The sequence below is a fragment of the Martes martes genome (assembly GCF_963455335.1).
Source record: "Martes martes genome assembly, chromosome: 12".
Taxonomy (NCBI): domain Eukaryota; kingdom Metazoa; phylum Chordata; class Mammalia; order Carnivora; family Mustelidae; genus Martes; species Martes martes.
Window position 1 is genome coordinate 75,339,188 of NC_137900.1, and position 27,909 is coordinate 75,367,096.

A 27,909-nucleotide genomic window follows, 5' to 3' on the forward strand; every position below is an offset into this window, starting at 1 on the left:
TCAACAGTTGCAGATCGGTCTGTTAACTGATCTGTCTGTTACTGTTAACTTTTCAGCTATCCCTCACTTTCCAGTTTCAGTTATAAGTCCGGAAACTGAGTTCTGGAAAATCAAAACGTATGGTACATTTTCTCTTCTTCGGTTCTACCTTCCTTGCCATCTGAGAATGGATGCCAAGGTGGCCTTAATTTTTCTATGGTCTATCCATGTCCCTAGTGTTTATTTCTTCAAGTTTCAGATTACTGTTAGACCTTTATAGCTATCTCATTTACCTTCTTAAAATGGCACTGAGTTGCTATTTAGAGGATATGCTTATTAAATCTCACTTTCTTAATTTGGGTACAATTTGGAAGGTATTCTTCATAGTCTGTGGTAGAATTGTGGCAGTTCCCTAGTTTAAATGTGAAATTTTCTTCTCTGGTTTTGGTTCATTTCTGTTCACTTTCCTACACTTCCCTCTTCCCTGGAAGTTATGTAACCATTAATGATTTTCATTTCACCAGCTCTTAACATGATTGTCCCTTACTTTATCTGTCCCTAACTGGTCAACTCACATGTGATTCACCTCAGGGTTTTCCAAGAAGGAGGGAGGTGAAAAGAAATAGCAGTGAGTAGGGTAGCAGAGGAAAAGGGGCAACTCCCCTTTTTTTCTTCTTCTCCATAACCTGTTATTTATAACTCTTCTTTCCTGAACTGAAATTGGTCTACTATACTGAGTTGATTAACTTTTCCTGCTTTCATATTCCATTTGTTTATAGCTATGTGAAGTTGATACACATTACGGATGCCTATAATATTGTAAAAGGTTTTTTTTTTTAATTTTCATTTATTTATTTGACACAGAGAGAGAGAGCACAAGTAGGCAGAGCAGCAGGCAGAGGGAGAGGGAGAAACAGGCTCTTCGCTGAGCAGAGAGCCTGATGTGGGGGCTCAATCCCAGGACCCTGGAATTATGACCTGAGCCCAAGGCAGCCACTTAACCAACTGAGCCCCAATATCATAAAAGCTCTTATGTGGGACAAAATAGTCCCTCCTTAGGCGTCTGAGGACATACACCAATAGGAATTATAAATTTTATTTTGCAACTAGAATAAGCCCTTGACTCTGGCCACTAATTCAAACCCTCTCTAAATTTTTTGACATAACTGTTTAATGAAGAGCCAGATAGATTGTTTAGAGTATATTTTCTTTTTCCTCATTTGCCTTTTCTTGGAATATTAGCATGTGCAAAAAGCAGATCATAGTCTATAAGGTCGATAGAAAGGTTCCTGGGATGCCAGACAACTGAATAGAGCTGTTGTTCTCCCTCCCCAATATGTTTCTAAAAAAATGTTTTAACTGCAGATAATCCCACAGGGTGCATGAGGCAAATGCTCAACCTTGAACAGGCAAACAAGCAAAAGGTCAGTAGCAGAAAAACAAAACAAAAGAATAATCTGGAACACTTCTCTATGAAGATATGCTGTTGAGGTAACTGGAAAAGCAAATCTCCCCCTCCCCTCCCCAACTCACAGAGGTGGAGGATTACTTCTATTAGAGGATAATAAGTCCTCATATACCTTCTCTTCTCCTGGAAAAGTGGGAGTGTGAGACTCTAATCAAGAATTTAATTTAGTAGAGGGAGATAGTAGGATGACACCAACAAGAATTTAATTTGGCAGAGTTAACACATTTGGTAATTCCAAAGCTTGATCTTTGTGTATTAAAGTAGTGGCCATTAAGAGATAGATGGCTCAATTATGGGCCTGATTCTTAAGGTAACTTCGAATGGGTTTTGTTTTAACTTGCTTTTTTGATGCCTTTTAGGCACAGTTTGAAGGCCTGAAGATAAAGAATTGATATTATTCTACAAAATAAAATACTATCTTTTTTTTTTTAAGATTTTATTCACTTATTTGACAGACCGAGATCACAAGTCAGCAGAGAGGCAGGCAGATAGAGAGAGGGGGAAGCAGGCTCCCTGCTGAGCAGAGAGCCGGATGTGGGGCTTGATCCCAGGATCCTGAGATCAGGGCTTGATCCCAGGATCCTGAGATCGTGACCTGAGCCAAAGGCAGAGGCTTAACCCACTGAGCCACCCAGGCACCCCTAAAATACTATCTTTATAGTGAGCAGGTATGAAGCCATGTTGATTATAGAAGAGTCAAGCTTCTCTCACCTTGCAAAGACTATATATACTATTAGTAGAGTATTGTGTCACAGAATTAATGCCTGACTTTGAGAGATGTGGGTGTGTTTGATACCAGGAAGAATTAGATGGAAATATCTCAAAGGAACTGGACTTAGAATACCCACACCCAACCCAGACTCTTTTGCTTAAGTCATATTTTTAAAAGAATGAATAATTCAGACTTGGGAAAATGTATGGCCTGAGAAAGAAGGATGGATCCTGATATAAGTAAGACCAACTCCTATGAGTGGAGGATGGGATTTCCTAAAAGCATTGGAGATACTAAAAAATTTTGTTTTTAAGAACTCATAACCCTGGGCGCCTGGGTGGCTCAGTTAGTTAAGCGACTGCCTTTGGCTCAGGTAATCAGGATTGAGTCCCACGAGTCCCACATTGGGCTCCCTGCTCAGCAGGGAGTCTGCTTCTCCCTCTGACCCTCAACCGTCTCATGCTCTCCCTGTCTCTCTCACTTTCTCTCTCTCTCAAAAAAATAAATAAAATCTAAAAAAAAAAGAACAAAAAAAACACTCACAACCTGAGTTCAAGACCTGAGCTGAGATCAAGACCTGAGCTGAGATCAAGAGTCAGACACTTAACTAAGTCACCCAGGTACCCCTAAAAGCAATTTTGAAGACCTGAGCTGAGATCAAGACCTGAGCTGAGATCAAGAGTCAGACACTTAACTAAGTCACCCAGGTACCCCTAAAAGCAATTTTGAAGAAGGAAATTTGAACAATATTGGTGCTCTTAGGGAGAAAAGCCGATATGAAAACAAGAAACAAAGCTAGAGATTTGGGTAAACTCGAGAGGGAACCTGCAATGGTTTATGTTCTTTTGATATTTTTGCCTTGAAATAGGGTATCATTTAAGAGTTAGGTCCAGATGCATATAACAGGAAACAAAAAATAATTACAGTGTCTTAAACTGGATAAAGATTAATTTCTCCTGCAAAAGTAGTCTAGAAGTAGTAGTTTCAGGGCTGTTATGACATTACATGTTCATCAGAGACCCAGTCTCCCTTTTATTATGTGAGCATATGGTTTTCATTCTTAAGATCACAAAATGGCTGGAATCTCTTTAAAGAAGCTTTCCCAGAAGTCCACTGCAATATCTTCCACTTATGTCTCATTAGCCATAATTTGGTAACATGGCCACTCCTAGTTACAAGGCAGGCTGAGAGATGCAGGCTTTTTTCTGGGCATACAGACACCTCCAGTAATCGATACTGTTGGTAAAAAGAAGCAGAGAATGCATTATAGGTAGGCAAATATCAGTCTCTGACATAGCGGTTATCCCATAAAGTATAAAGTTAATTGTTATATATACATAATTTTATATATATATGTATGTATAGTATGTATATATATGTATATGGACTTATTACATATACATACCTATAATTCCCTCACATTAGCCTCAACTCTTTGGCTAAGAGTTGTGTGCAGATAGTATAGTAAATAAACCAACAAGCAGGAAAGTGAAATAAGGCATGATCCATACACCTACATATCCATTCCACTCATGATTTGCAGTCATGCAAGTGAGCTGTTGTCTACTGAGGAAACCCTTTCCTGGAATTCTAAAAGATGACACCTGCAAAGTGAGGAAAACCCACAGCATAACTTGGAGCAGTGGGAATACAAGAAGGCTAGGTGGAAAACTCAGGAGGGTACTGAGGGCTGCCTCCCAGCCCTAACCTTTCTTCCATGAATGTTACAGAAGAAAGATCACCTTTGAAGGAGTCACAGGAAGGGGAAAGACCAATACCCCCTGTGATGCAACATAAATGCAGCTGTTCCAAGCATCACATCCGGTATTAACATCTAGAAGAAAAGAGGCAACTTATTCTGTGGTCTCTTTCTTTTTAAAGATTGATTGATTGATTGATTTTAGAAAGAGAGCACTTGAGAGTGGGGGAGAAGCTGAGGGAGGGGGAGAAAGAGAATCACCAGCCCACTGAGGGCGGAGCCCGACACAGGGCTTGATCTCATGATGCTCAGATCACCACCTGAGCCAAAATCAAGAATCGGATACTCAAAAGACGAAGCCACCTTTCTCAGTCAAAAGACTAAGAAAATTTCTTAGCAGACCTCACATTTGCCAAAACTAGATAACATGTCCACTTCTAATCAAGGTATGGGTGAGGGGAATGGGATTTCACTGACTAAGGTCAGTGATTCTCAATCACTGACTGCATATTAGAACCACTTAAGGGGCTTAAAAAAAAATACCACCTATGTGTATTCCATACCAACTTAATTAGAATCTCTGGGAGTAAGACCCAGACATCAAAATTTTGAAAAGATCCCCACGTGATTCCAATTTGCAAGCAAGGTTGAGAACTACCAGCCTACACCTTTTGGAGCCACAACCAACAGCATTAGCCTTACCTGGAAACTCGTTACAACTACAAATTCTTCAACTCTACTGTCTAAGACCTAGTTAATCAGAAACTCCGGAGGTCAGGCTCATTAATCTGTGTTTTACAAAGCTCTTCAGTTGATTCTTGTGCACATTAAAGTTTAAGAACCACTAACCTAGACTAATCAAGATTCTGTTCTAGGGGCCCCTGGGTAGTTCGGTGGGTTAAAGCCTCTGCCTTCGGCTCGGGTCATGATCCCAGGGTCCTGGGATCGAGCCCCGCGACGGGTTTTCTGCTCGGCAGGGAGCCTGCATCCTCCTCTCTCTCTGCCTACTTGTGATCTCTGTCTGTCAAATAAATAAATAAGTTAAAAAATCTTAAAAAAAAAAAAGATTCTGTTCTAAACTGTATTCTAAACTTTTCTGAAGCATAGATGAGCAAAATTAGCAAGGACAAGGAGTTGAAAAGCATGGGCAGTTAAGAAATAGTCTCAGCTATAAGGATTTTCTTTCACTTAAAACAAAACATAAAACTTTTTAGTTTGAATTAAGTTCAAGCTTACAGGAAAGTAAAGTTGTAACCAAAAAAAAAAAAAAGGAACTCTCATACATCTTAACTCCAAATCACCAATTTTTAACATTTCCCCACATTTGTTTTAGCGTACTCTCTCTCTCTCTCCACACAACACACAAACACACACACTTGAGAGTAGGTAATAATTTCCTTTTATTCCTTAATACTTCATACTGGGAACATAGACCTTCTCTTGCATAACCCCAGTAGTTATCAAATTCAGGAAATTTATCATTGATGCAGTACTTTAATCTATGGTACATATTCCAATTTGTCAATTGTGCTATAGCAAATTTTCTTCTTCTGTATAGAAACCAGTCTAGGATCATGTGTTTCATTTAGTTGTAATGTCTTTTTTAGTTTTGTTTATTCTATTACAGCTCTTCAGCTTCTCATTTTCCTTTTAATAACATTACATTTTTGACTTCTCATTTACCTCTGTGATGGTGTAAACAACAAGGGTAATTTTGCCCTCCAGAGGACATTCAACAATTTCTGGAGTGTCAAAACTGGAAGGGCTTAGATGGTGGTGTTGGTTGCACAACAATGTGAGCATACTTTAAGGATACACTTTAACATGGTTAACATGGTAAATTTTTTGTAATATATTTAAACATACATACACGGGAGTGGGGGCTATCACATCTAAGAGGTACAGACTAGGAATTCTTTATTTTTTTTTAAAGATTTTATTTATTTATTTGACAGACAGAGATCACAAGTGGGCAGGGAGGCAGGCAGAGAGAGAGGAGGAAGCAGGGTCTCTGCGGAGCAGAGAGCCCAGTGTGGGGCTCGATCCCAGGACCCCGGGATCATGATCTGAGCAGAAGGCAGAGGCTTTAACCCACTGAGCCACCCAGGCGCCCCCAGACTAGGAATTCTGCTAAACATACTGCAATACATGTGACAGACTCCAACGACAAAGGATTATCCAACCCAAAAGGTCAGTTGTGGTAAGGTTGAGAAATACTGGTCTAAGGTACAGCTGACTCTTGAACAATGAGGGGGTTGGGGCACTGATGCCCACATAATCAAAAATCTGTGTGTAACTTTTGACTCCCCCAAAACTTAACTATTAATAGCCTACTGTTGACCAGAGCCTTACAATAACATCAACTGTCTATTAACACATATTTTGTAGGTTCCATGTAGTATATACTGTATTCTTAAAATAAGCCAGAGAAAAGAAAATGTTACAAAAACCATAAGGAGGGCATCTGAGTGGCTCAGTTAGTTGGGTGTCTGCCTTTGGCTCAGGTCATGATCCCCGGGTACTGGGATTGAGTCCCGTAACAGGACAGGGCAGGGAGCCTGCTTCTCCCTTTGCTTCTGCCTCTCCCTCGCTCATGCTCTTTCTCTCCCTCAAATAAATAAAGAAAATCTTCAAAAAAAAAAATCATAAGGAAGAGAAAATACATTTATAATACTATACTGTATTTATCAAAAAAAATCCATGTAAAGTGGACTCACATAGTTTAAACCAGTGTTGTTCAAGGATCAACTGTATCAATAACAACCTTGCTAAACTGTATTTGCATATTCATTGAGCAGTCTCATTTCTAGGAATGTATTTTGGAGAAAAATGAGTAATGACCAATTACGCAGGCACAGAAGTTTTTATTGCAAGGCCGTTTATAATAGAGACAATGTTGAGACAATTAAAATTTCCATGACAAATGAGAATGGTAAAATTAATTTCAGTATAATCATGTAAAAGAAAACTACACACCTGTTTCTAAAAAGTCAAGGTAGGGGCCTCTGGGTGGCTTAGTTGGTTAAGCATCTGACTGTTAATTTCAGCTCAGGTCAAGATCTCAGGGTCCTGGGGTCCAGCCCTGCGTCAGGCTCCATGCTCTTCTTGAGATTCTCTCTCTCCCTCTCCCTCTGCTCCTCCCCCTGATCATGCTCACTCTAAAATCTTTAAAATATTTTAAAAATAAATATATAGGGGTGCCTGGGTGGCTCAATGGGTTAAGCCTCTGCCTTCGACTCAGGTCATGATCCCAGAGTCCTGGGATCGAGCCCTACATCGGGCTCTCTGCTCGGCAGGGAGCCTGCTTCCTCCCCTCCCTCTCTCTCTCTCTCTCTGCCTACTTGTGATCTCTCTCTGTCAAATAAATAAATAAATAAAATCTTAAAATAAATAAATATATAACAAGTCAAGATAAACTTTTAGGTGTAAACTTGGAAAGATGTCTATAATACATTAAGGAAAACAAAAACAGTATCCCAAACAATTGGTATACATAATCTCCCCTAGGATTTACAAATAATGGAAACCTCTATAAAATTTCAAAGTCTTAAGGGATACATGCCAAAATATTAACAATGATTATCTCCAAAGGATGGTATTAAGATGGAAATTTTCACTTTCTCTAGATTGTTGTAGTCACGTATTATCAAGAAGATAAAGACATTAAAATACAGCATTGAGGTTAATATCCAACAGTTACTAATAAAATAGTGACGGAATAATTCTTTGAGCAGCAAAAAGTACTGCTAGCAGTCCTATGGGGAAGATTTGGTACATTATCAGAAGAACTGCCATACCTTCAAAACCCCAAGGATTTCTTCCCTTTAACCTGGACCAGGATGAGCTGTCTTGTGGGTGAAAGGAATGGAAAGTTTCAAGAGCTGTGACTTGAAAGCATCTGCATTGAAAGCATCTGCATTGTTTGTTGGCCTCTGACCATTTATTAGTAATTTTATATCTGAATGAAGAAGCCTAGAATATCTTAAAAAGGCAAGGTGAAAAATCACAATGGTATGTAACAACACACTAAAGGGGTGTTTTCCAAATAGGTTATGATCCATTAATGAGTCATCAAAAAATTTAGTAGGTTATGATCAACTTGATAGAATATACTAGATTCAATAAAATAGAAAACTCTGTGTACTGGGTCTAGATGAAAAAGAACTTTTTTTGTTGGGTGCCTGGGTGGCTCAGTTGGTTCAGTGTCTGACTCTTGGTTTTGGCTCAGGTTATGACTTCGGTGTCACCAGATCAAGCCCTACATTGAGCTCCATGCTCAGCAGGGAGTCTGCTTGAGATTCTCTCTCTCTCTGCCCATCCCCCGCTCTCACTCTCTCTCAAAAGAATAATCTTTAAGAAATTTCTTTATGTGGGTGTGGTCAACAAACTTGAATGTTACTGCATTATATATTTTATTTTTTTTAAGAGTTTATTTATTTATTTGACAGACAGAGATCACAAGTAGGCAGAGAGGCAGGCAGAGAGTGAGAGGGAGGCAGGCTCCCTGCTGAGCAGAGAGCCCTATGCGGGGCTAGATCCCAGGACCCCAGGATCATGACCTAAGCCAAAGGCAGAGGCTTTAACCCACGGAGCCACCCAGGCACCCCATTATATACTTTAAAAAAGATATTCTTGAGATGCCTGGGTGGCTCAGTTTGTTAAGCATCCAGCTCTTGGTTTCAGTTCAGGTCATGATCTCAGGGGCCTAGGATCAAGCTCTGCGTCAGGCTCCCTGCTCAGCACCGAGTCTGCTTGAGGATTCTCTCCCTCTTCCTCGGTCCCTCCTCTCTCTCAAGAAATAAAATAAATCTTTTATATATATATATATATATATATATATATATATATATACACATACTTATGCAAGATAGAATTAGAAGAGTCCTTATTTAACTTTAACTTATTTAATTTAACACCAAGTTGTTCTCGGTGTCATACCTTTTTTTTTTTTCAAGTTTTTTTTATTCAAGTAATCTCTACATCCAACATGGGGCTTGAATTCTCAACCCCGAGATTAAGTGTCACATGCTTTTCTAACTGAGCCAGCCAGGCACCCCTCAATGTCATATCTTTTAGTATTTCAACAAGTCTGCATTTTCAATTCCCCATGCATTTGAAAACTACTTATTTTTTATTTTTAATAAATTTTATTTGTTTAAAATTTTATTTATTTACTAGACAGAGAGAGCACAAGCAGGGGAGAGGGAGAAGCAGGCTCCCTGCTGAGCAGTGAGCCATACGTGGGGCTTAATCCCAGGACCCTGGGATCAAGGCCATGAGCAGAAGGCGGACACTTAACCAACTGAGCCACCTAGGCGCCCCCAAAATTACTTTTTAATATTGGTAATATTAATTAATAATTAATTTAAATAATAAAATAAAAGGAATTAGAGTATCACATTTTGTTTTTAATGATGTGTTTTTTATAAAATACAAATTTTCACTAAGGAATTTAAAATTTAAAATATTTCTCCTTTATGGGAGTCCTGTAGAGAACTTTATGCTATTTTTGCCTTAATCCAACTTAGATTATAATAGTATATCATAATATTGTTAATAAATTGACATTTTGCTTTATATAATTTTGAATTTTAAAAGAATAGTGCCATCTGGTGGTTCTTCTGAACATGTTTACATTTCTCTTGGGGATATATCAAGAAGTGGGGCTACTCTTTTGCATGTGGATATCCAGTAGGCGGTAATTGTAACTTTCTGAGGAGGTGCAAAACTTGTTTCCCAAAGTGGCTATGCCTTTTTACATTTCCACCAACAATGTATGAGGGTTCCAATTCCTCCGCATCCTGGCCAACAATTGTTATTTTCCATATATTCTATTACAGCTATCCTAGTATGTATAAAGTAGAATCTCATTATAGTTTTTTTTTTTTTAAAGATTTAGATTTTTTAAAAAGATTTAGAGAGAGAGACACAGTGAGAGAGGGAACACAAGCAGGGGGAGTGGGAGAGGGAGGAGCAGGCTTCCCTCCGAGCAGAGCCCGGGATCATGACTGGAGTCAAAGGCAGACACTTAATGACTGAGCCACCCAGGCACCCCTCATTATACTTTTGATTTGCAGTTCCCTAATAAGTAATGTTGGTGGGCATCTTTTCGTGTGCTTGCTGACCACTTGCATATCTTCTTTGGAAAAATGTCTATTCAGATCCTTTGTTCACTTAAAAAAAAAAGATATTTATTTATTTATTTTAGAGAGAGGGGAGAGAATGAATGAGAGAGAGCAAATGTCTGTGCGAACCGGAGAAGGGGCAGAGGGAGAAGGAAAGAGAATCCCAAGCTGACTCCGAGCTCCACCAGAGCCAGATATGGGGCTGGATCTCACCATCCTGAGATCATAACTTGAGCTGAAATGAGGAGTCAGAGGGCAAATCAAATGAGCCACACAGGAGCCCCTGTTGACTTTTTAGTTGGTTTGTTCATCTTTTTGTTGCCGAGTTGTGTTAGAGTTCTTTATTCTGGATACTAGACCTTATTAGATATATCATTGCAAATATTTTCTCCCATTCTGTAGATTGTCTTTTCACTTTCTTGAGTGGAGAGTAAGCTTTTCATCTAACAGTCCCTATCAACACTCTTTGAAACACCCAATATCTACAACAGTCTAATACATTGGCTACTCATTACTCTCACATAGGCAGACCTTGTCTTTTTTTGTCCTGCTGTATGTCTACATAGTGACCAGCATGCACTAGGTGCTAGTATTTGTTGAATAAACAAATTCTTCTGGAGTCTCTAAGGACAATATCATAGATCACCAATTCAAATGCCTACAGGAGACTGGCAATATACATGATTAAACAAAACCATTTAGGGCTTGCAGTAAAGGGAGTGCACACACCCCATCTTCAAGCTGGTTTAACTGGTCTTCATGTAACCATCTCATTGTCCTGTCCTACCAATTGAAAACACAGTTTCTTTCTTTTTTTTTTTTTTTTAAAGATTTTTATTTACTTATTTGACAGGCAGAGATCACAAGCAGGCAGAGAGGCAGGCAGAGAGAGAGGAGGAAGCAGGTTCCCTGCTGAGCAGAGAGCCCGATGCGGGGCTCGATCCCAGGACCCTAGGATCATGACCTGAGCTGAAAGCAGAGGCTTTAACCCACTGAGCCACCCAGGCGCCCCGAAAACACAGTTTCTTCACGACTCCCTAAAGATATGCCAATCTTCGGTTCATTAGGGTAGCTGAGTAATGTCAGGTATACCATGAAAAACAATACTAGAGTGCACTTGTGATGAGCATCTGCTGTCCTATGAAGTGTTGAATCACTATATTGTACACTTGAAACTATTATTATACTATGTGTTAACTGGAATTAAACTTAAAAAAAAACAAATTAAAACTTAAAAAAATAAAATTAAAACTTAAATTAAAACTTAAAAATTAAATTAAAACTTAAAACAGAACAAAACAAAACAAAACCCCGCCGTACTAGATTTCAGAATTCACCTTATTCCTGCACAGAGTTTGGGAGTTCCTTCGCTAACTATGCATTCTCCCCCAGGCTATTGATCCAGAAGCTGCCGCTCATCACAGGTCTATCTACGGACGAATGAGGTCCGGGGGGCTTTAGTCCAGATTCCTTGCTATAGTCGAATGCGATGCTGGACGGCGTCTGGCAGAAGGTATCCGCCGAGGACAACTTGTCCCTCGATGGGGCGCGTGCAGCCATACAGGCATCCAGGTTCGGACCACGGAGGGGGAGAAGAAGGGGAGCCAAAGTACTTGCAGGTCAGGGCCTGCAGAGAAGGCTCACCTAAGCCCTGGAGACCCTAGTGCTCGACTCAAACGACCGCCCTACCAGCCGAATAACGAAGCGCTGCGACGAGGGAGCCTGCAAGCGGCGGGGGAAAGCATACATACGTAGTGGCTGACGCGCCCCCTACGCGGGACGCCGGCGGGAGACCGATTGTCACCGCAGCAGGCCGCGAGAGGGGTGGGGCGGAATTGCCTCTCTTTCCCAGCGCCTGCGCAGAGAGCTGGTTTCCCGGGGCCAGGCCGGGGAAGGTGGGAACTAGCGCCGTGCGCCGGGAGGCCCACTGCGTGCGCAGGCGCACTCAGGGATCTGCCACTATCTCCAACGCTCGTTACCCGCGCAGGCCTCCGGGGCGGGGCGCGGGGCGAGCGGGGGTGGGGCGCGGGGCGAGCGGGGGTGGGGGGCGGGGCGAGCGGGGGTGGGGGGCGCCCTCTCGCGACGCGGCTAAATAAGGGGGGAAGCCCCGCCTCTGACTGTACACTTGCTGCAGCTGCTGTGGCCGTCTCGTCTGGTATAAGGAAATTATGTTACCCAACACAGGGTAAGGGCATGGGGGCGTCGTGGGGTGGGGAGGGGAGAAGGGGAAGCCGCGGCTGGGCGGAGTGCGCGCCTAGGTGGGGCCCGAGTCGGTGGCTCGCGGGTCGCGGCCCGGCGGTGGGAGGGCGCGCTCTGGAGTGCTGCTCCACGCTGGGCACGCAGTGTTGCTGGAACCCGCCCTGATGCGAGAAAGTAACTCGGAGTTGTGCACCTCTGGGGGACAGCCACGTGCAAGTCTCTCCCACAAGGAAAGGATCCAGATGGGTTACCCCGCCGCTCGCGGGGCAGGCCCTGCCTTAGACTTTCGCGTGTTTTGCTGAAGGTTTGCAAGTTCTGGGTGAAAGGTCACTGTACCGCCCGCGGTTCTTCACTTTTCCGAACGCTCAGTTCCGAAGTAATGAAATGATAATGGGGTGTTTTAAAAAGTGATTTTCAAATTAGTAACAAGTTAAATTAATATTAAATATGGGTATCTTTTTCACGGTGGCAGTTCATTTAAGATTTTTTAAAATACTGGGTAAAATATACAGCACCATCTACCATCTTTTTTTTTTTTTTTAGATTATTTATTTATTTGACAGCGATCACACGTAGGCAGAGAGTCAGGCAGAGACAGAGGGAAGCAGCTCCCCGCCGAGCAGAGAGCCGGATGCGGGGCTCCATCCCAGGACCCTGAGATCGTGACCGAAGGCAAAGGCTTTAACCCACTGAGCCACCCAGGCGCCCCACCATCTACCATCTTAAATCATTTTAAGTGTACAGTATATTCACATTGTCTGCAACCATTCTCCAGAACTCTTTCAACTTGCAAAAGAAACTCTGTACCCATTAAACAACTCGCCCACTCCAACCTTCCCCTTAGCACCTATTTTACTTTCTGTTTCTATAAAGTGTAGATGTCTTGAGTGGGGTGACTTGTTTATTTTACAACTTGCTTGAAACATACAGGCACATGGTCAAAAGACTTTAAAAGGCTCAAAAGGGTGTAAGGTAAATAGTGAGTTTCCCCATCCTTAACATTCAGTTTCCCGTTTACTCACTGGTATGTTTCCAGAGATAGTCTGTGCATTTTTAAACATTTGTACACCACTGTAAACACACAGACCACTTTTACAAATAGTGGCACGCTCCCTTTTTATTTTTACATAATATGTCTTGGGACGTATTTTTACGTACATTTTACATATGTATATGCACATCTTCTCTTTTATTGGTTACATGGTATTCTATTGATGTACCATAATTTGTCTGACGAGTCCCCAATCACTGGATACCAGATCATTTCTAGTTTTTCTTATTGCATAATTGCTGCAGTGATTAAACTTGTATCCACTGTTTGTATATAATTGAGTGTGTCTGTATGATAAATTCCTGGAGGCGAAGTTTGAAAAAGTATATGCACTTTATATTTCAATGGCTAATATCCTTGGGGCTCCAAAGAGGTTGCACACCCAAAAGATTGAATGAGATTTCCTAACCCCACAAGTTGGCAAACAACAAAATGTTTGATAATAAAAATACTTATTTTGATACTAAAAACCTAATTGAAAAAGATGGCACCTCATTACAGTTAAATTTTTCATCATTGTGAGGGAGGGGATCTTTCTGTATGTTTAAAGTAATAGTCCACATCAAGGAGCAATTTTGACCCTTATGGGACATTTGGCAATATCTTGGGACACTTTTGGTTGTCATAATTATGTATGCGTGGGAGTGTGTGCATCTTTAGAGTCCAAGAATATTGGTAAATGTTCTGCAATGCACGGTGTAATCCCTTACAGATAAAGAATTATCCTTTCCAGGGCGCCTGTGTGGCTCAGTGGGTTAAAGTCTCTGCCTTTGGCTTGGGTCATGATCCTGGGGTCCTGGGATAGAGGCCTCTCTGCTCAGCAGGGAGCCTGCTTCCCTTCCTCTCTCTCTGCCTGCCTCTCTGCCTACTCATGATCTCCGTCTGTCAAATAAATAAATAAAATCTTAAAAAAAAGAAAAAAAGAATTATCCTTTCCAAAATGTCTATGGTTCAGATTGAGAAATTCTGGTTTAAAGCCATCTGTGTATCTTTTTCTTTGCCTGGCTTACGCAACTAGGTTTTGATTGATCTCTTAGAGTTCCATTTGAAAAAAAATTGTTGTGTGTCATATGTGTTACAAATATTTTCAGATTCTTCTTCATTGTGTCTTAATTTTGTACTGTTTATCATGCAGAAACATGTTTTGATTGAGTCATAGTCTTTTAAGGCTTTTGTGGTTTTGTGACAAACCTATAGGGCCATCTAAAGGTAGAATTTTCTTTTGAATTGATAAGTATTTTTCTAGGATTTTTATTATTCTTATTACTTTTATTTTGTTTTTACTCAGATTTTTCATTCACCTGAGGTGATATTCTATTTTGCTGACTATTTTGACATAGGAAGTGAGTTAGGAAACCCTCTTCATTTTGGTTCTGATGGCTGGCTGTACAATTGTACCAATACTGTTGACTGACTAGTTAATCTTTTCTTTCTGTTAGAAATTCCACCTGTCATATAACCGAAGTCTTGTATGACAGGGATCTGTTTCTGGATTTTCTATTTTATTACTTTAGTCTGTCTATTCATGCACCAGTACCAAAGTAGTTAATTGCTCTAGCTTTAGAAAATGTTTAAATATCTGGGAAGGCTAGTTTCTGCCTCATTTGGATTTTTTTTCAGAATTTTCCTGGGTATTATTGGATGTTTCTTTCTCCAAATGAACTTGAGTAGCTTATATAGTTTTTTTTTTTTTAAAAAGTGGTTGCTTTTCTTTTTAAAAACTTAACAAAAATTAAATCACATTTACTCTGATTTTGAGGTGCCAGAGAAGTTTGGAAAATTGTAGTGTAGATTAACTACGTTAACAAGTTTTAGCCATCCACCAATGGTACTGACAAATTGGGACTCTTTCTTGCTTGCTTGCCTCTTAACGGCTCTAATGTTTTTGAGCTGGAGGGGGTTTCTTTATAGGACAGCCCAGGGCTTCAGATTAAGAGGAGAAACTGTCTTTGCCTTTCTTTTTGCCAGTGCCTGAAACTCTTTGTGAGGAGAGAAATGTCCTTTATCCTACTGGGAATCAGTCCAACTGTACCAAAGGCAAAGGGATGAGGCTTTTAAAGCAATAGTTGAGACATGTCTTGGATTTCTTTTTTTAAATTGTTAAAAATTATTTGTATGTTTTATTTTATTTTTTTAAAGATTTTATTTTTTGTTTATCAGAATGAGAGCACAAGCAGGGGTAGGGGGCAGCAGGCCAAGGGAGAAGAAGCAAGCTTCTCCTGAGCAAGGAGCCTGATGTGGGGCTTGATCCCAGGACCCTGGGACCGTGACCCAAGCCAAAGGCAGATGCCCAACCCATGAGCCACCCTGGCATCCCAAGATTTATTTACGTATTTTAGAGAGAGAGTGTGTGCACATAAGTGGGAAGAAGGGCAAATAGAAAGGGAGAGAGAATCCTCCAGTAGACTCCCGGCAGAGACTGGAGCCCTCCATCTCACAACCCTGAGATCATGACTCAGGTCATGACCTGAGCTGAAATCAAGAGTTGGATGCTTAACCAATTGAACCACCTAGATACCCCAAGATCTGAGATTTCTGTTTGTCACATTTAATGTAGAAATTTTGCCGTGTAAATAACTTAAAATGTCTAAGGTAAGTAAAATTTTATCACTCCCTCAAACAATACAAGGACCTAGAAAAGTTAAACTCTAATCACTGTTTTTAACATATGTTATTATAATATATTTTAATTCTTTGTGCAAATATTATTTATTATTACTTATGGTATTACTAATTATTATTGTAAATACATTTGTAGATTTCTGTACTTAATTTACCAGGGTTTTTTTTTTATTTGTTTGTTTCTATTTTTTGTTTGTTTCTTTTGTTTTAGTATTTTTGGTTTTTATGTCTTCTTGCACTTCAGACCTCCCATCTGGGAACATTTCTTCTTTTAATAAATAAGAAATGAGAAGGGAAAAAAATCTTTGGTTGAAGTGAAAGAAACAATGCTGTCATTATTTGCAATTGATATGATTATATAGAAAACCAAAATAATGTGTAACTAAAGTCTTAGATTTAATAATTTTCAGTATACAAAAGTTTGTTCTTTTTTTTTTCCTTAAAGATTTTGTTTATTTACTTGACAGAGTGAGGGAACGCAAGCAGGGGAAGCAGCAGAGGGAGGGAGAGGGAGAAGCAGGCTCCGCACTGAGCCCATCACCCCATGTGGGGTCCAGTCCTAGGACCCTGGGATCACGACCCTAGCTGAAGGCATACTTCTATCTCACTGAGCCACCCAGGCATCTGAGATAAGCTGATTCTAAAATAATGTGTGGAAAAGCAAAGGTCCAAGCATAACCAAGAAACTCTTGAGGAAGAACAAATTGAAAATACTTGCCTTATCAGTTAGTAAGACTGATAAAGCTGTTAACACTTAAGACAGTGCAATCCATGTGGACCAATGGAATAGCAGAGAAAGCCTAGAAATAGCTGTATTTATGGAGACTCATCTTGGCAAAGCTAGAGTTGAAGATCTGTAGGAAAGATGGGCTTTTTAGACTGGGACAGTTGGTTGTCCTTACTGGAAAAAAATGTAATTCGATCCATCCCTCAATTCATACCTGTAAGTTAATTCTAGGTAAATTAATGACTAAAATTTAAAAGATTAACCGTAAAATTTTTGAGAGACAAATTAATACAGTTGTGGTTAGGGAAGGATTTTTTTTAACCCAAAAGCATTGGCTGTAAAAGAAGATTCATAAATTCTACATGAAAATAAAGAATTTCTGCTCATCAAAAGATATTATAGGGGCTCCTGTGTGACTCAGTCGGTTAAGCATCTGACTTTGGCTCAGGTCATGATCTTGGGATCATGAGAAGGAGCTCCCTGTTAGCTCCCTGCTCAGTTGGGATCTGCTTCTACCTCTTCCTCTGCCCCTGCCCCAACTCATGGTTTCTCTCTCTCAAATAAATAAGTAAAATCTTAAAAATATATATATATATATTTATTTATTTATTTATATAAATGTAGTGAAAAAGCAAGCCACAAGTAAGAAGCTATTTTAAGTATACATGGTTTATAGATACCATATATTTATTATTTATATTTAAATATGTAAATATATGAATATGTGTTTACATACGGGAATACCTTTAAATTTATTTATTAGAGAGAGAGAGAGCATGAGCAGGGGGAGGGGCAGAGGGAGAAGCAGACTCCCCACTGAGCAGGGAGCCTGATGTTGTGGGGCTTGACCTGAGCTGAAGGCAGCCACTTTACCGACTGAGCCACCCAGGCATCCCCATACATGAATACTTTTTTGGTGAAGTTTATTTTAAGTAATCTCTATACCCAGCGTGGAGCTTGAATTTATGACCCTAAGATTAAGAGTATCGTGCTCTTCTGACAGAGCCAGCGAGGTGCTCCAATTTATGAATACTTACGTAGGTTATATGTTTGACCTATAATAGTATCCTATAGTCCATCGTTTCACCAATAAGAATATATGCCTTAGAGAAACTCTTGCCCATGTGACTGGAAAAAGTGAACAAGAATTTTTTTTTTCTAAGGTTTTATTTATTTATTTGAGAGAGAAAGAGATCATAAGCAGGAGGAGGGGTAAAGGGAGAAGCAGACTCCCCACTGAGCAGGGAGCCCAATGTGGCACTCGATCCCAGGACCCTGGGATCATGACCTGAGCCAAAGGCAGAGGCTTAACTAACTAAGCCAACTAGGCAACCCGAACCAAAATATTTTTAGCAACATTGTTCATAATAGAAAAAAGAGGGTTCCTGAGAGAACAAGAGAGAAACCAATTTCCACAATATCTTTTATGAGTGAAATTCAAAATAGTACAGTTTTTGGCAATAGATTGAGAAGAATGAAATTCTTTTGCAGGGGTGGGGGGGAAGAGAGAGGGTTTATTAGTTTCCTAGGTCTGCTGTAACAAAATACCACAAATTGAGTGGCTGTAAATATATTAATTCTCTCACAGTACCAGAGGCTAAATGTCTAAAGTCAAGGTATCCCTTGGGCCATTCTCTCTCTGGAATTGTGGGTAGAATTCTTCCTTGCCTCTTCCACGGTGTAAGAGAGCTTCTGGTGACAGTCAGCAACCCTTGGTATTCTTAGCTTGTGTCACTCTAGTCTCTGCCTCTTTCATCGCATGGTGTTCTTGTATATGGGTTTTCATGTAGTCTTCCCTCCACATTTCAAATCATACTGGATTAAGGGCCCACCCGACTCTAATATGACCTCATCATTTTTTTTTTTAAAGATTTTTATTTATTTATTTGACAGAGATCACAAGTAGGCAGAGAGGCAGGCAGAGAGAGAAGAAGGGAAGCAGGCTTCCCGCTGAGCAGAGAGCCCGATGCGGGGCTCGATCCCAGGGCCCTGGGATCATGACCTGAGCTGAAGGCAGAGGCTTTTAACCCACTGAGTCACCCAGGTGCCCCTAATATGACCACATCTTACCTAACATCTGCAACAATCCTGTTTCCAAACAAGGTCACATTCTGAGGTACTAGAGGTTAGGACTTCAATATATCCTTTTGGTAGATAGACTTCAGTACACAACAGGGATGTAATGTCTGGCTTCACTGGGGTTCAAAATTAGTGTTCCCAGGGCGCTTGGGTGGCTTGGTCCGTTAAGCATCTGCCTTCGGCTTAGGTCATGATCCCAGGGTCCTGGAATTGAGCCCCGTGTCAGGCTTCTTGCTCAGCGGAGAGCCTGCTTCTCCCTCTCCCTCTGCTGCCACTCTGCTTACTTGTACTCTCTCTGTGTAAATAAATAAATAAATAAATAAAAATCTTTTTTAAAAAAATGGTGTTCCCTATCATCGAATTGATCATAAATGTTCATCTGTAAACAATTTTTAGCTTTAGGGCTATACTGTTTAGGAGGCCCTTGGCTTAGGCATAGATGTGTTGATATTAGGAATAGTAAAAAAATGGGAATGAGTAAATATATGTAAACTAGTTGTTACTTTGTGGGGTAGGAGAGTAAGGAGGAGAATAGAATTAGAGGAATAGACTGGTGGCTTCTGGAGTGTTGATAATACTGTTTTCCTTCCCCTCTTCTCTGTTCTCCTTCTTTCCTACCAAAACGATTATTTCTTGTTTTAAAACCCTTCCCCATGTTTACCTCTGACCTTTTCCAGAGTGTAAATCCATATAGATCTTGGCAGAGACCTTATGTTCTTTTTTGTTAACAAGCCTGTTTATGTGGTTACTGTACCCTTTTCTCTTTGCTGTTGTCACTTTCACTATATTCTCTTTAATCCTTCTCCTTAAACAAGTGTTTTTGTTTTTTTTTTTTTTAAATGCCCAGCAGGCAGCTCAACGTGTGGGGCTGGAACTCACAACCCTGAGGTCAAGACCTGAGCTGAGATCAGAAGTCAGCTGCTTAACTGACTAAGCCACCCAGGCACCCCACCACTATCAATTTTAAAACCTTTGCATCTGGATGCCTGGGTGGCTCAGTTGGTTAAGCGGCTGCCTTCGGCTCAGGTCATGATCCCAGCGTCCTGGGATCGAGTCCCACATCGGGCTCCTTGCTCAGCAGGGAGCCTGCTTCTCCCTCTGCCTCTGCCTGCCTCTCTGTCTGCCTGTGCTCACTCTCTCTGACAAATAAATACATAAAATCTTTAAAAAAAAAAAAAACCTTTGCATCATCTTCAGAAGAGACCCCATATCTCTCAGCTGTCAACTCCCATCCCTGCACCCCTAGTCCTAGGCAACCACTATCCTTGTGTCTCAATAGATTAGCCTATACTGGACATTTCATTTAAATGCAGTCATACAACGTATGGTCCTTTGTAACTGGCTTCTTTCACTTAGCATAATGTTTTCCAGGTTCATTCATGTAACATGGATCAGTACTTACTTCCTTTTTATTGTTGGATATATTCCACTGTATGGGTATACAGCAATTTATTTATCCTCTCATCAGTTGATAGACGTTTACATTTTTTCCAATCTGGCTATTGCGAGCAATGATGAGCATCTGTTATACATTTATTTGCTTTTAGATAATTTCTTTTAAGTGGTATGTATTCATTGTAGAAAACTTGAAAAAGCCTGAAGAATATAAAGAATGTAATAAAATTTATTCATAATTGCATCACTCAAAAATAAGCTTTGTTAACACTTTTTCTGTGGGGAAAAAAATACTTTCCCCACTTTTTCTGTGGGGAAATGTGTGTATAGTTTATTAATTCCCTATTTCTTGTTAAGGTTTGCTTTTTTTCTGGGGGTGCCTGGGTGGTTCAGTTGGTTATCAGTTGCCTTCCCCTCAGGCCATGATCCCAGGGTCCTGGGATCGAGCCTCATATCAGGCTTCCTGCTAAGCAGGGGAAGTCTGCTGCTCCCCCTCCCCCTGCTCATAGTCTTTCTCTGGCTCACTCTCTTTCAAATAAATGAATAACATCTTTTAAAAGGGGTGTTGTAGGGGCGCCTGGGTGGCTCAGCGGGTTAAGGCCTCTGCCTTCGGCTCAGGTCATGATCCCAGGGTCTTGGGATCGAGCCCCATGTCGGGCTCTCTGCTCAGCAGGGAGCCTGCTTCCTCCTCTCTCTCTCTGCCTGCTTCTCTGCCTACTTGTGATTTCTGACTGTCAAATAAATAAATAAAATCTTTAAAAAAAAAAAAAAAAAAAAAAAAAAGGGGTGTTGTACGTAACTAATGAATCCTTGAACACGACATCAAAAACTAATAATACAGTGGCTAACTGAATGTAATAAATAAATAGTAAAAAATCAAAATTAAAAAAAATATTTACTTTTTATCAGGCCAGATATTGTTTGCCCTATTACAAGAAGACTGGCCAACTGCAGTTGTAATAATTTTTAAATCATTATGCAGTGGCAGTATCACAGAGCTGTTAGCTGTCAGGGAGGGAGGGAAGAAGGAAAGTTTGGAGAAAGTTTTTTTGGTTTTTTGTTTGTTTGTTTTTTAAGATTTTTATTTATTTATTTGAGAGAAAGAGAGAGCAGAAGGAGAGGGAGAAGCAGACCACCTACTGAGCGAGGAGCCCATTCAGGGCTTGATCCCTGGACCCCAGGATCATGACTTGAGCCGAAGGCAGGTGCTTAACCAACTGAGCCACCCAGGTGCCCCTGCAGGAAGTTTTAGGGAAGGAAGCATAAATATTGTGAAAGTACGCAGAAGTTCCTGATACTAACAAGTAAATAAAACACTGAGGTTTCTTATAAGGTCATTATCTGTTCTGTTGTAGGAGGCTAGCAGGATGTACAGTTTTTATCACAGGTGCAAGTCGTGGCATTGGCAAAGCTATTGCATTGAAAGCAGCAAAGGATGGAGCAAACATTGTCATTGCTGCGAAGACCACCCATGCAAACCCCAAACTTCCAGGCACAATCTTTACTGCTGCTGAAGAGAGTGAGTGAATGGGACAATGCCATTTCTTGAAATGTTCTAACTGTGGTTTCAGTAGATAGGAAATTTGCTGGAGAGTTTATAGCTATTTGAAAGCTACTCTAAACATAATTTTATCTGGTTAAAGAAATATTGTGTCACCTGGGGGCAAGGGTTCAGGAACTGTGTCTTCCCCAGCACTTTTGTATGATATGAGAGACTCCCTTTAAAAATCATGTCTCTTGAGAGCAGTGGTTCTTGGATCTGTGCAGAGAATAGGGGAGTGGAAATGAGAGGTGGATGATGTGAACACTTGGAAAAAGTTTTCCATGTTTTTTATTCTCTGTGCCGTTTGAAACTCATAACCTTAATACTTTAAGTTCACAAGTAATTATCAAGTGCTTCTAGTCAAGGCATTGCTCTAGGCATGATATGGGGGGGGGGAGGGCTTCAAATTCAACTTCAATGGATATTGCTAGTTTTGTTAGTTATGTTAATAGCATTGTGGTTATGTTAGGGGAGCGCATATCAGGTATTTATGAATGAGATGATGCCTGAGATTTGTTTTAAAATATACTCCAGCCAAAAACAGGATTGGGAGTAAAAAAATTAAACAACTGGCAGAGAATTAACAGTCATTGAAGATAGGTGATAAGATTCATGGTAGTTTAATATACCGTTCTTTATAATTTTGTCTTTTTCTTGAATTTTTTTCATAATAAAGGGCTTTTAAATTACCTTCCTTTTTTCTTTTTTAATAGAGTTTTTAAAATTACCTTTTTGTTTTTTGTTTTTTAAAGATTTATTATTTATTTTAGAGAGCACACACATGTGCTCAAGAGTGGTGGCAGGGAGAGAATCCTCAAGTAGACTCCCTGAATAGTACGGAGCCCAAGCAGGGCTTAGTCCTATGACCCATGAGATCATGACCCAAGCTGAAACCAAGAGCTGGATGCTCAATCAACTGAGCCACCCAGGCACACACCCCCACTTTTTGTTTTTTTAATATAATCGGTCTCTCTAGTTGGAGGCTGGATATGGGTTTGTCTGTCCCACAATAGGGTGGAGTCACTAGCAGTTATAAGAACATAGTTATTTATATTGATTTTCTGAAAATAGGGTACTTCTTTTGATTCACAGCAGAATGAAAAATCTAGTATTTGAATGTCTCAATGCTTTTTTTTGTTTGTCCTTTGTAGTTGAAGCAGCTGGAGGAAAGGCCTTGCCATGTGCTGTTGATGTGAGAGATGAACAGCAAATCAATGATGCGGTGGAGAAAGCAGTGGAGCGATTTGGAGGTAGTACCTTAATTCTGAAATAATTATTGACTGTTATAACTATAAATTAAACAAATTTTTTTAACTTTCCTAAGTCTTTGGAGTATAACCAGATATGAGTATTCACTTACATAGAAATGCAGCTTAAAACCATGTGATGACTTTTGTATTGTTAAAAGTTATTTTGAATAATATAGCACATCCACCATTCATTCTCAGGTTAGGTCCTTGACTGTAACATACATCTAACCAACTCGTTTCCCAGATCTCATCCTCTTGCCTCTCCTCAACTAATGTAGCCATCAATTTGATGACTTTTGATATTTATTGGATTAAGTATAGATAATTTACTGCCATTCAAGATGTTTCATTCTGATCTCAACAGACTTTTTTTGGTTCCATCTATTTTCTGTGCCCCTGTGTAAATACTTTATTCTTCCTCAAATAGTTTACTTCCATATCCTTGCCTTGAGGTTTTTGTCTCTTAACCTTTTCTCTTTCCCATCCTGAGGCTTTTCCAGTGCCTACCTGTCCGTCTCCATTCCTACCTGAAATGCTCCCTTCTCTCTCTGTGAAATCCCACCTTTCTGTGGTTAAATCTTATCTCCTTCATGAAGCCAATTTCCTCACCATGCCAACTAGTCAGAAGTGTATTTTTCTTTTTCTGAATTCCTAAAATATTCCTTTGATCCTTATCTTGTACTACTTTATTTTTTTTTAAATTTTTTTTTTTTTAACTTGACACAGAGAGAGGAAACACAAGCAGGAGGAGTGGGAGAGGGAGAAGCAGGCTTCCCATGTAGCAGGGAGGCTGATGTGGGCCTCGATCTGAGGACCCTGGGATCATGACCTGAGCCGAAGTCAGACACTTAACCACTGAGCCACCCTGGTCCCCCTACTTTATTTTTTTTAAAGATTTATTTTATTTTAGAGAGAGAGAGAGAGAGCTGGGGTGGGGGAGCAGAGGGGGAGGGAGAGAATATCAAGCAGACTCCCCACCAGGCATGGAGCCTGACACTGAGTTTAATCTCACAACCCCGAGATCATGACCTAAGCCTAAATCAAGAGTGGGACACTTAACCAGCTGAGCCCCTCAGGCACCTCTGTTGTACTGCTTTAGAGCTTAGTATTTTTTTTCCTCAATTAGTTCATAAACTCCTAGAAGGCAGGTGTTGGGGGTGAGCTAAAGCTTTGATGGTATTACACCAAGGCACCTGGCCAAGTCCAAATCCTGCCCAAACCGTTACCACTCTTCCCTGCTCCCCCAATAATATTCCAGAGACTGTATGTATGTACGTGTGAAAGATATTGGCCAATGGGAAGAAATATTTTATTGTCAGCATGGCTTGTGCTTATAACCTTCACTGCAGAGTACTATGTTATAAAGGGCCGGAGCACAGAGTTTAGTTTTCAGTTAAGAGGATATGTTTTCCATACCTTTGAGGGAAAACAAAAAATCTCCCAGTACATTTTACTACTTTGTTTTAAGATTTTTATTTATTAGAGAGAGAGAGAAAGTGTGTGCTCACGTGGGCGCACAGAGGAGGGGCAGAGGAAGAGGGAGAGAAGCGGACTCCGTGCTGAGCGCACAGCCCAACCCAGTCTTGACCTCACAACCCTGAGATCAAACTGAGCCAAAACCGAGAGTCAGATGCTCAGAGGACATCACTACCCAGGCCCTGCCCCTATTTTGCTACTTATTATTGAGAAGATCATCTGAAACACACTTGTCTTCTTGATAAATTTACAGATTTGCAGTGGAGTTACCTCTGCCTTTAAGTCTTGCCTAAGATTTCCTTTCCTCCTCCTTAGTATCCACTTTGTTGTATTTAAATTTTTTGCTTTCCTTTTACCCATCAGTTTCTGCTTTCCTGGCATAACAGTGCACAATGAAGAGGGAATTCTGTTTAGCCACTCAGTTGGCACTCTCATAACTATTAAGGATGCCACATTTACAGGAAATGATTCATAAGTTGCTCCTTTTTTTTTCTTTCCCTCTGTGCTCTTTTTCCATGAAGATGCCAAGCCTTTATTTTTTTTGTTTGTTTGGTTTTAGTTCCATACTGTGGTTGCTACCGTTGTGGCCTTCTGTTTTGGGATTCTCTGGGGCTTTGAATTCTGCCTTTTGGGAAGACTTTACTTTTTCCTGATATTTCTCTCTGCTGGAGAATGGTCTTTAACAAAATCCTGAGCAGTTGATAATGCTTTCAAACCTGTGCCCTCAGGGTGCTCTGCTACAGGGTGCTCCCTATCACCCTGCCTTCCCTCACCTTCAAAGTTTTCCAGGTCTTGAGTAAATTACGTTCTTTCATAAACCACAGAGTCATTCTTTCCTGCAACCTTTTTTTCCCCCTGCAGCATGCATGTACATATATATATATATATATATATATATATTTTTTTTTTTTTTTTTTTTTTTTTTGGCTTGTGCCTTACTTTTCACTATTGTTCCCTGATCCATTTTAATTTGGGCCATCTGAGTTTAGAAATTTTGACCTACCTCTTAATTAGAACTATTTTTTTCTCTATCACTGGCAAGTCAAACATAGTTTACTGTGTCAGTATATCCCCAGTTCTCATCTACTTTCTTTGCTTTTGGGCCCAGATGTTTGCTCTGCTAACATCCTTGTCACTTGTTACCACATAGTGAGAGAGATGAAGTCAATAAAGTCTGAATTTGCTTAAGAAATCTATTGATTGGATCAACCCTTACTAGCTTCATCTCTCTGAAGAGGGTAATTCTACACAGGGTGGTGTATATACCCATCAGCCAGCCTCTCACTCAGACCTCTCCTCAATTTGCTTTGCTCCCACCTGGCTTCCTTAGTGAGCATCATCTTTCTTGCCTCCCAGGCCCTAGCAGAGTGCCTATGTAGTGGTGTAGCCACTCGCTGATTACCTTTCAGTGGTGTGGCTGAGCAGCTCATAGCTTTGTGGATTGACAAGTGTATCCTGGATTTAAATATGCTTTTCATATGGGGCGCCTGGGTGGCTCAGTGGGTTAAAGCCTCTGCCTTCGGCTCAGGTCATGATCCCAGGGTCCTGGGATCAAGCCCCACATCAGTCTCTCTGCTTGGCGGGGAGCCTGCTTCCTCTTCTCTCTCTGCCTGCCTCTCTGCCTACTTGTGATCTCTGTCTGTCAAATAAATAAATAAAATCTTTAAAAAAATATGGTTTTCATAGGTCGTTGCTATTTGTGAAGACGGCCATCATTATGTTCAGTCTAGGAGGTTGGTAGTCACAGAATCTAGAACTTGTCTCAGATATATGGATGACATGCTTGAGTTGAGATTTGTTATAATGAAGTTATAAGATGTAATGTTGTTGAATCCGAAGTTAGTCCTAAGGACACATTTTAAGAAAACATTAGGAGGGTTCCTGGGTGGCTTAGTCGTTAAGTGTCTCCCTTCAGCTCAGGTCATGGTCCCAAGGTCCAGGGATCGAGCCCTCCATAGGGCTACCTGCTAGGCAGGAGACCTGCTTCTCCCTCCACCACTCCCCCTGCTGGTGTTCCCTCTCTCGCTGTGTCTCTCTCTGTCAAATAAATAAATAAAATCTTTTTAAAAAGTAAATAAAATCTTAAAAAAAAAAGAAAAAACATTAGCAACAGAGTTTATACAAAAGAATATGGAAATTGAGGAATGAGTATGTGATCAAGATTTTATAATATCATATATGAAGAAAGGGTGCTTAGGATTAAAATACATTATCCATGTATTGCGAGAGAGGGGCTTGGTAAAGAGGACAACAGAAAATGTTTATTGCAACAGTCTAAGCCCACAATAGAAGTTGTGATATTTCTATTTAACTGACTATTAAGTGCCCTTTAAAAAGAAGTATGAATCACGGAGAAACAGAGAAGTGTTTTAAGATACTTTCGTATTTTACTATTTTCATTTAACATTATTTAACTAAACCTGTAACTAAAACTTATAATTAAACTTCTAAACAAGATTATGTTATGTAATGAGGGACTGGACAGAATTTGAATAAATAATCATTATTCTAGATTAATTTTGTGTATGAATTACTAAAACAAACTTGATATACTTTGATGATTTGTCTAGAATTGAAAATTCATTCTAGGTCTTTTCTCTTTTCCTAGTTCCCAAGACCAGGAAGGACCTCTTTTATTAAAGTAAGGGAGGCTAGTGAGCTTGGAAGCGGGGAGGGCCTTGGGAAGATGCTAGAGAGAAGGGATAACGTTTAGGAAGTTAACCTAAGGCTCTTGGAGATAAGGAGAGAAGACCAGGAGGTAAGAGAACAAAGTAGGAATAGAAGCTACAAACCACTGAGGACTAAGCCTCCTTGTGGTTTCAGGTGGAGCTCTGGCAATTGGCTTTCTCCATTGTGCCAGTGAAAATCATTTGGGTGTTTCGCCACAGCTATCAAATCTTGCTTGCATTGGTATATTGTCAGTCATATTATCTAAAAGAAGTATTTGTGAACCAACTTAAGGTTCAATTATATAGAATGAATGTTTTTATTTCTTTTTGTTATAAAGTTAAAATTCCATTAATGGGGAGTTGGTTATTTGAAAACAGGAATTGATGTTTTGGTGAATAATGCCAGTGCTATTAGTTTGACCAGCACATTGGAAACACCTACAAAGAGAGTGGACTTGATGATGAATGTCAACACCAGAGGCACCTTTCTGACGTAAGTTACAGTGGTCGGGGAGAATCTTGCAATGTGTTTTCAGAGAACTTGTTGTGAACAGACTTGAACCAGATTAGCAATACAGTTTAAAACCTCGTCAGTTGTTATAAAGGCTTTAAAGTGCTCCAAGTCATTAAATGGTATTTTAAATAGTTTTATTCAGAGCTCCTTTCTCTGTGAATCTAATAAAGTCTGAAGTATAGCTCAAACGTTTTCAAACATTTGCATGAATGCGTGCCAACTCTTCTGAGTATTCAAATCAGCAATAGTCTTTGCTTTCTCTGAAAAACACTGGTTATAGTTATATAAATCATAGGAAGCTCATTATGAACCACATTTTTTTCTATTTTTATTAAGTTTTTTATTTTAATTCCAGTGTAGTTAACATAATTGTTATATTAGTTTAATTGTCTATGAATCAC

The 27,909-nt window shown here is 40.1% G+C and overlaps 1 protein-coding gene across 1 annotated transcript in view; it reads left to right on the forward strand.

Annotated features, from left to right (window-relative positions):
• Window positions 1–12,023: 12,023 nt before the first annotated feature.
• Window positions 12,024–27,909, forward strand: part of HSDL2 (hydroxysteroid dehydrogenase like 2) — a 52,647-nt gene continuing 36,761 nt past the window's right edge. Inside the window, exons 1-4 of the mRNA XM_080819892.1 lie at window positions 12,024–12,168; window positions 21,412–21,575; window positions 22,751–22,849; window positions 27,373–27,487. Of these exons, the coding sequence (XP_080676018.1) occupies window positions 12,152–12,168; window positions 21,412–21,575; window positions 22,751–22,849; window positions 27,373–27,487 (395 nt within the window). The 5' untranslated portion in view covers window positions 12,024–12,151. The remainder of the gene's footprint in view (window positions 12,169–21,411; window positions 21,576–22,750; window positions 22,850–27,372; window positions 27,488–27,909) is intronic.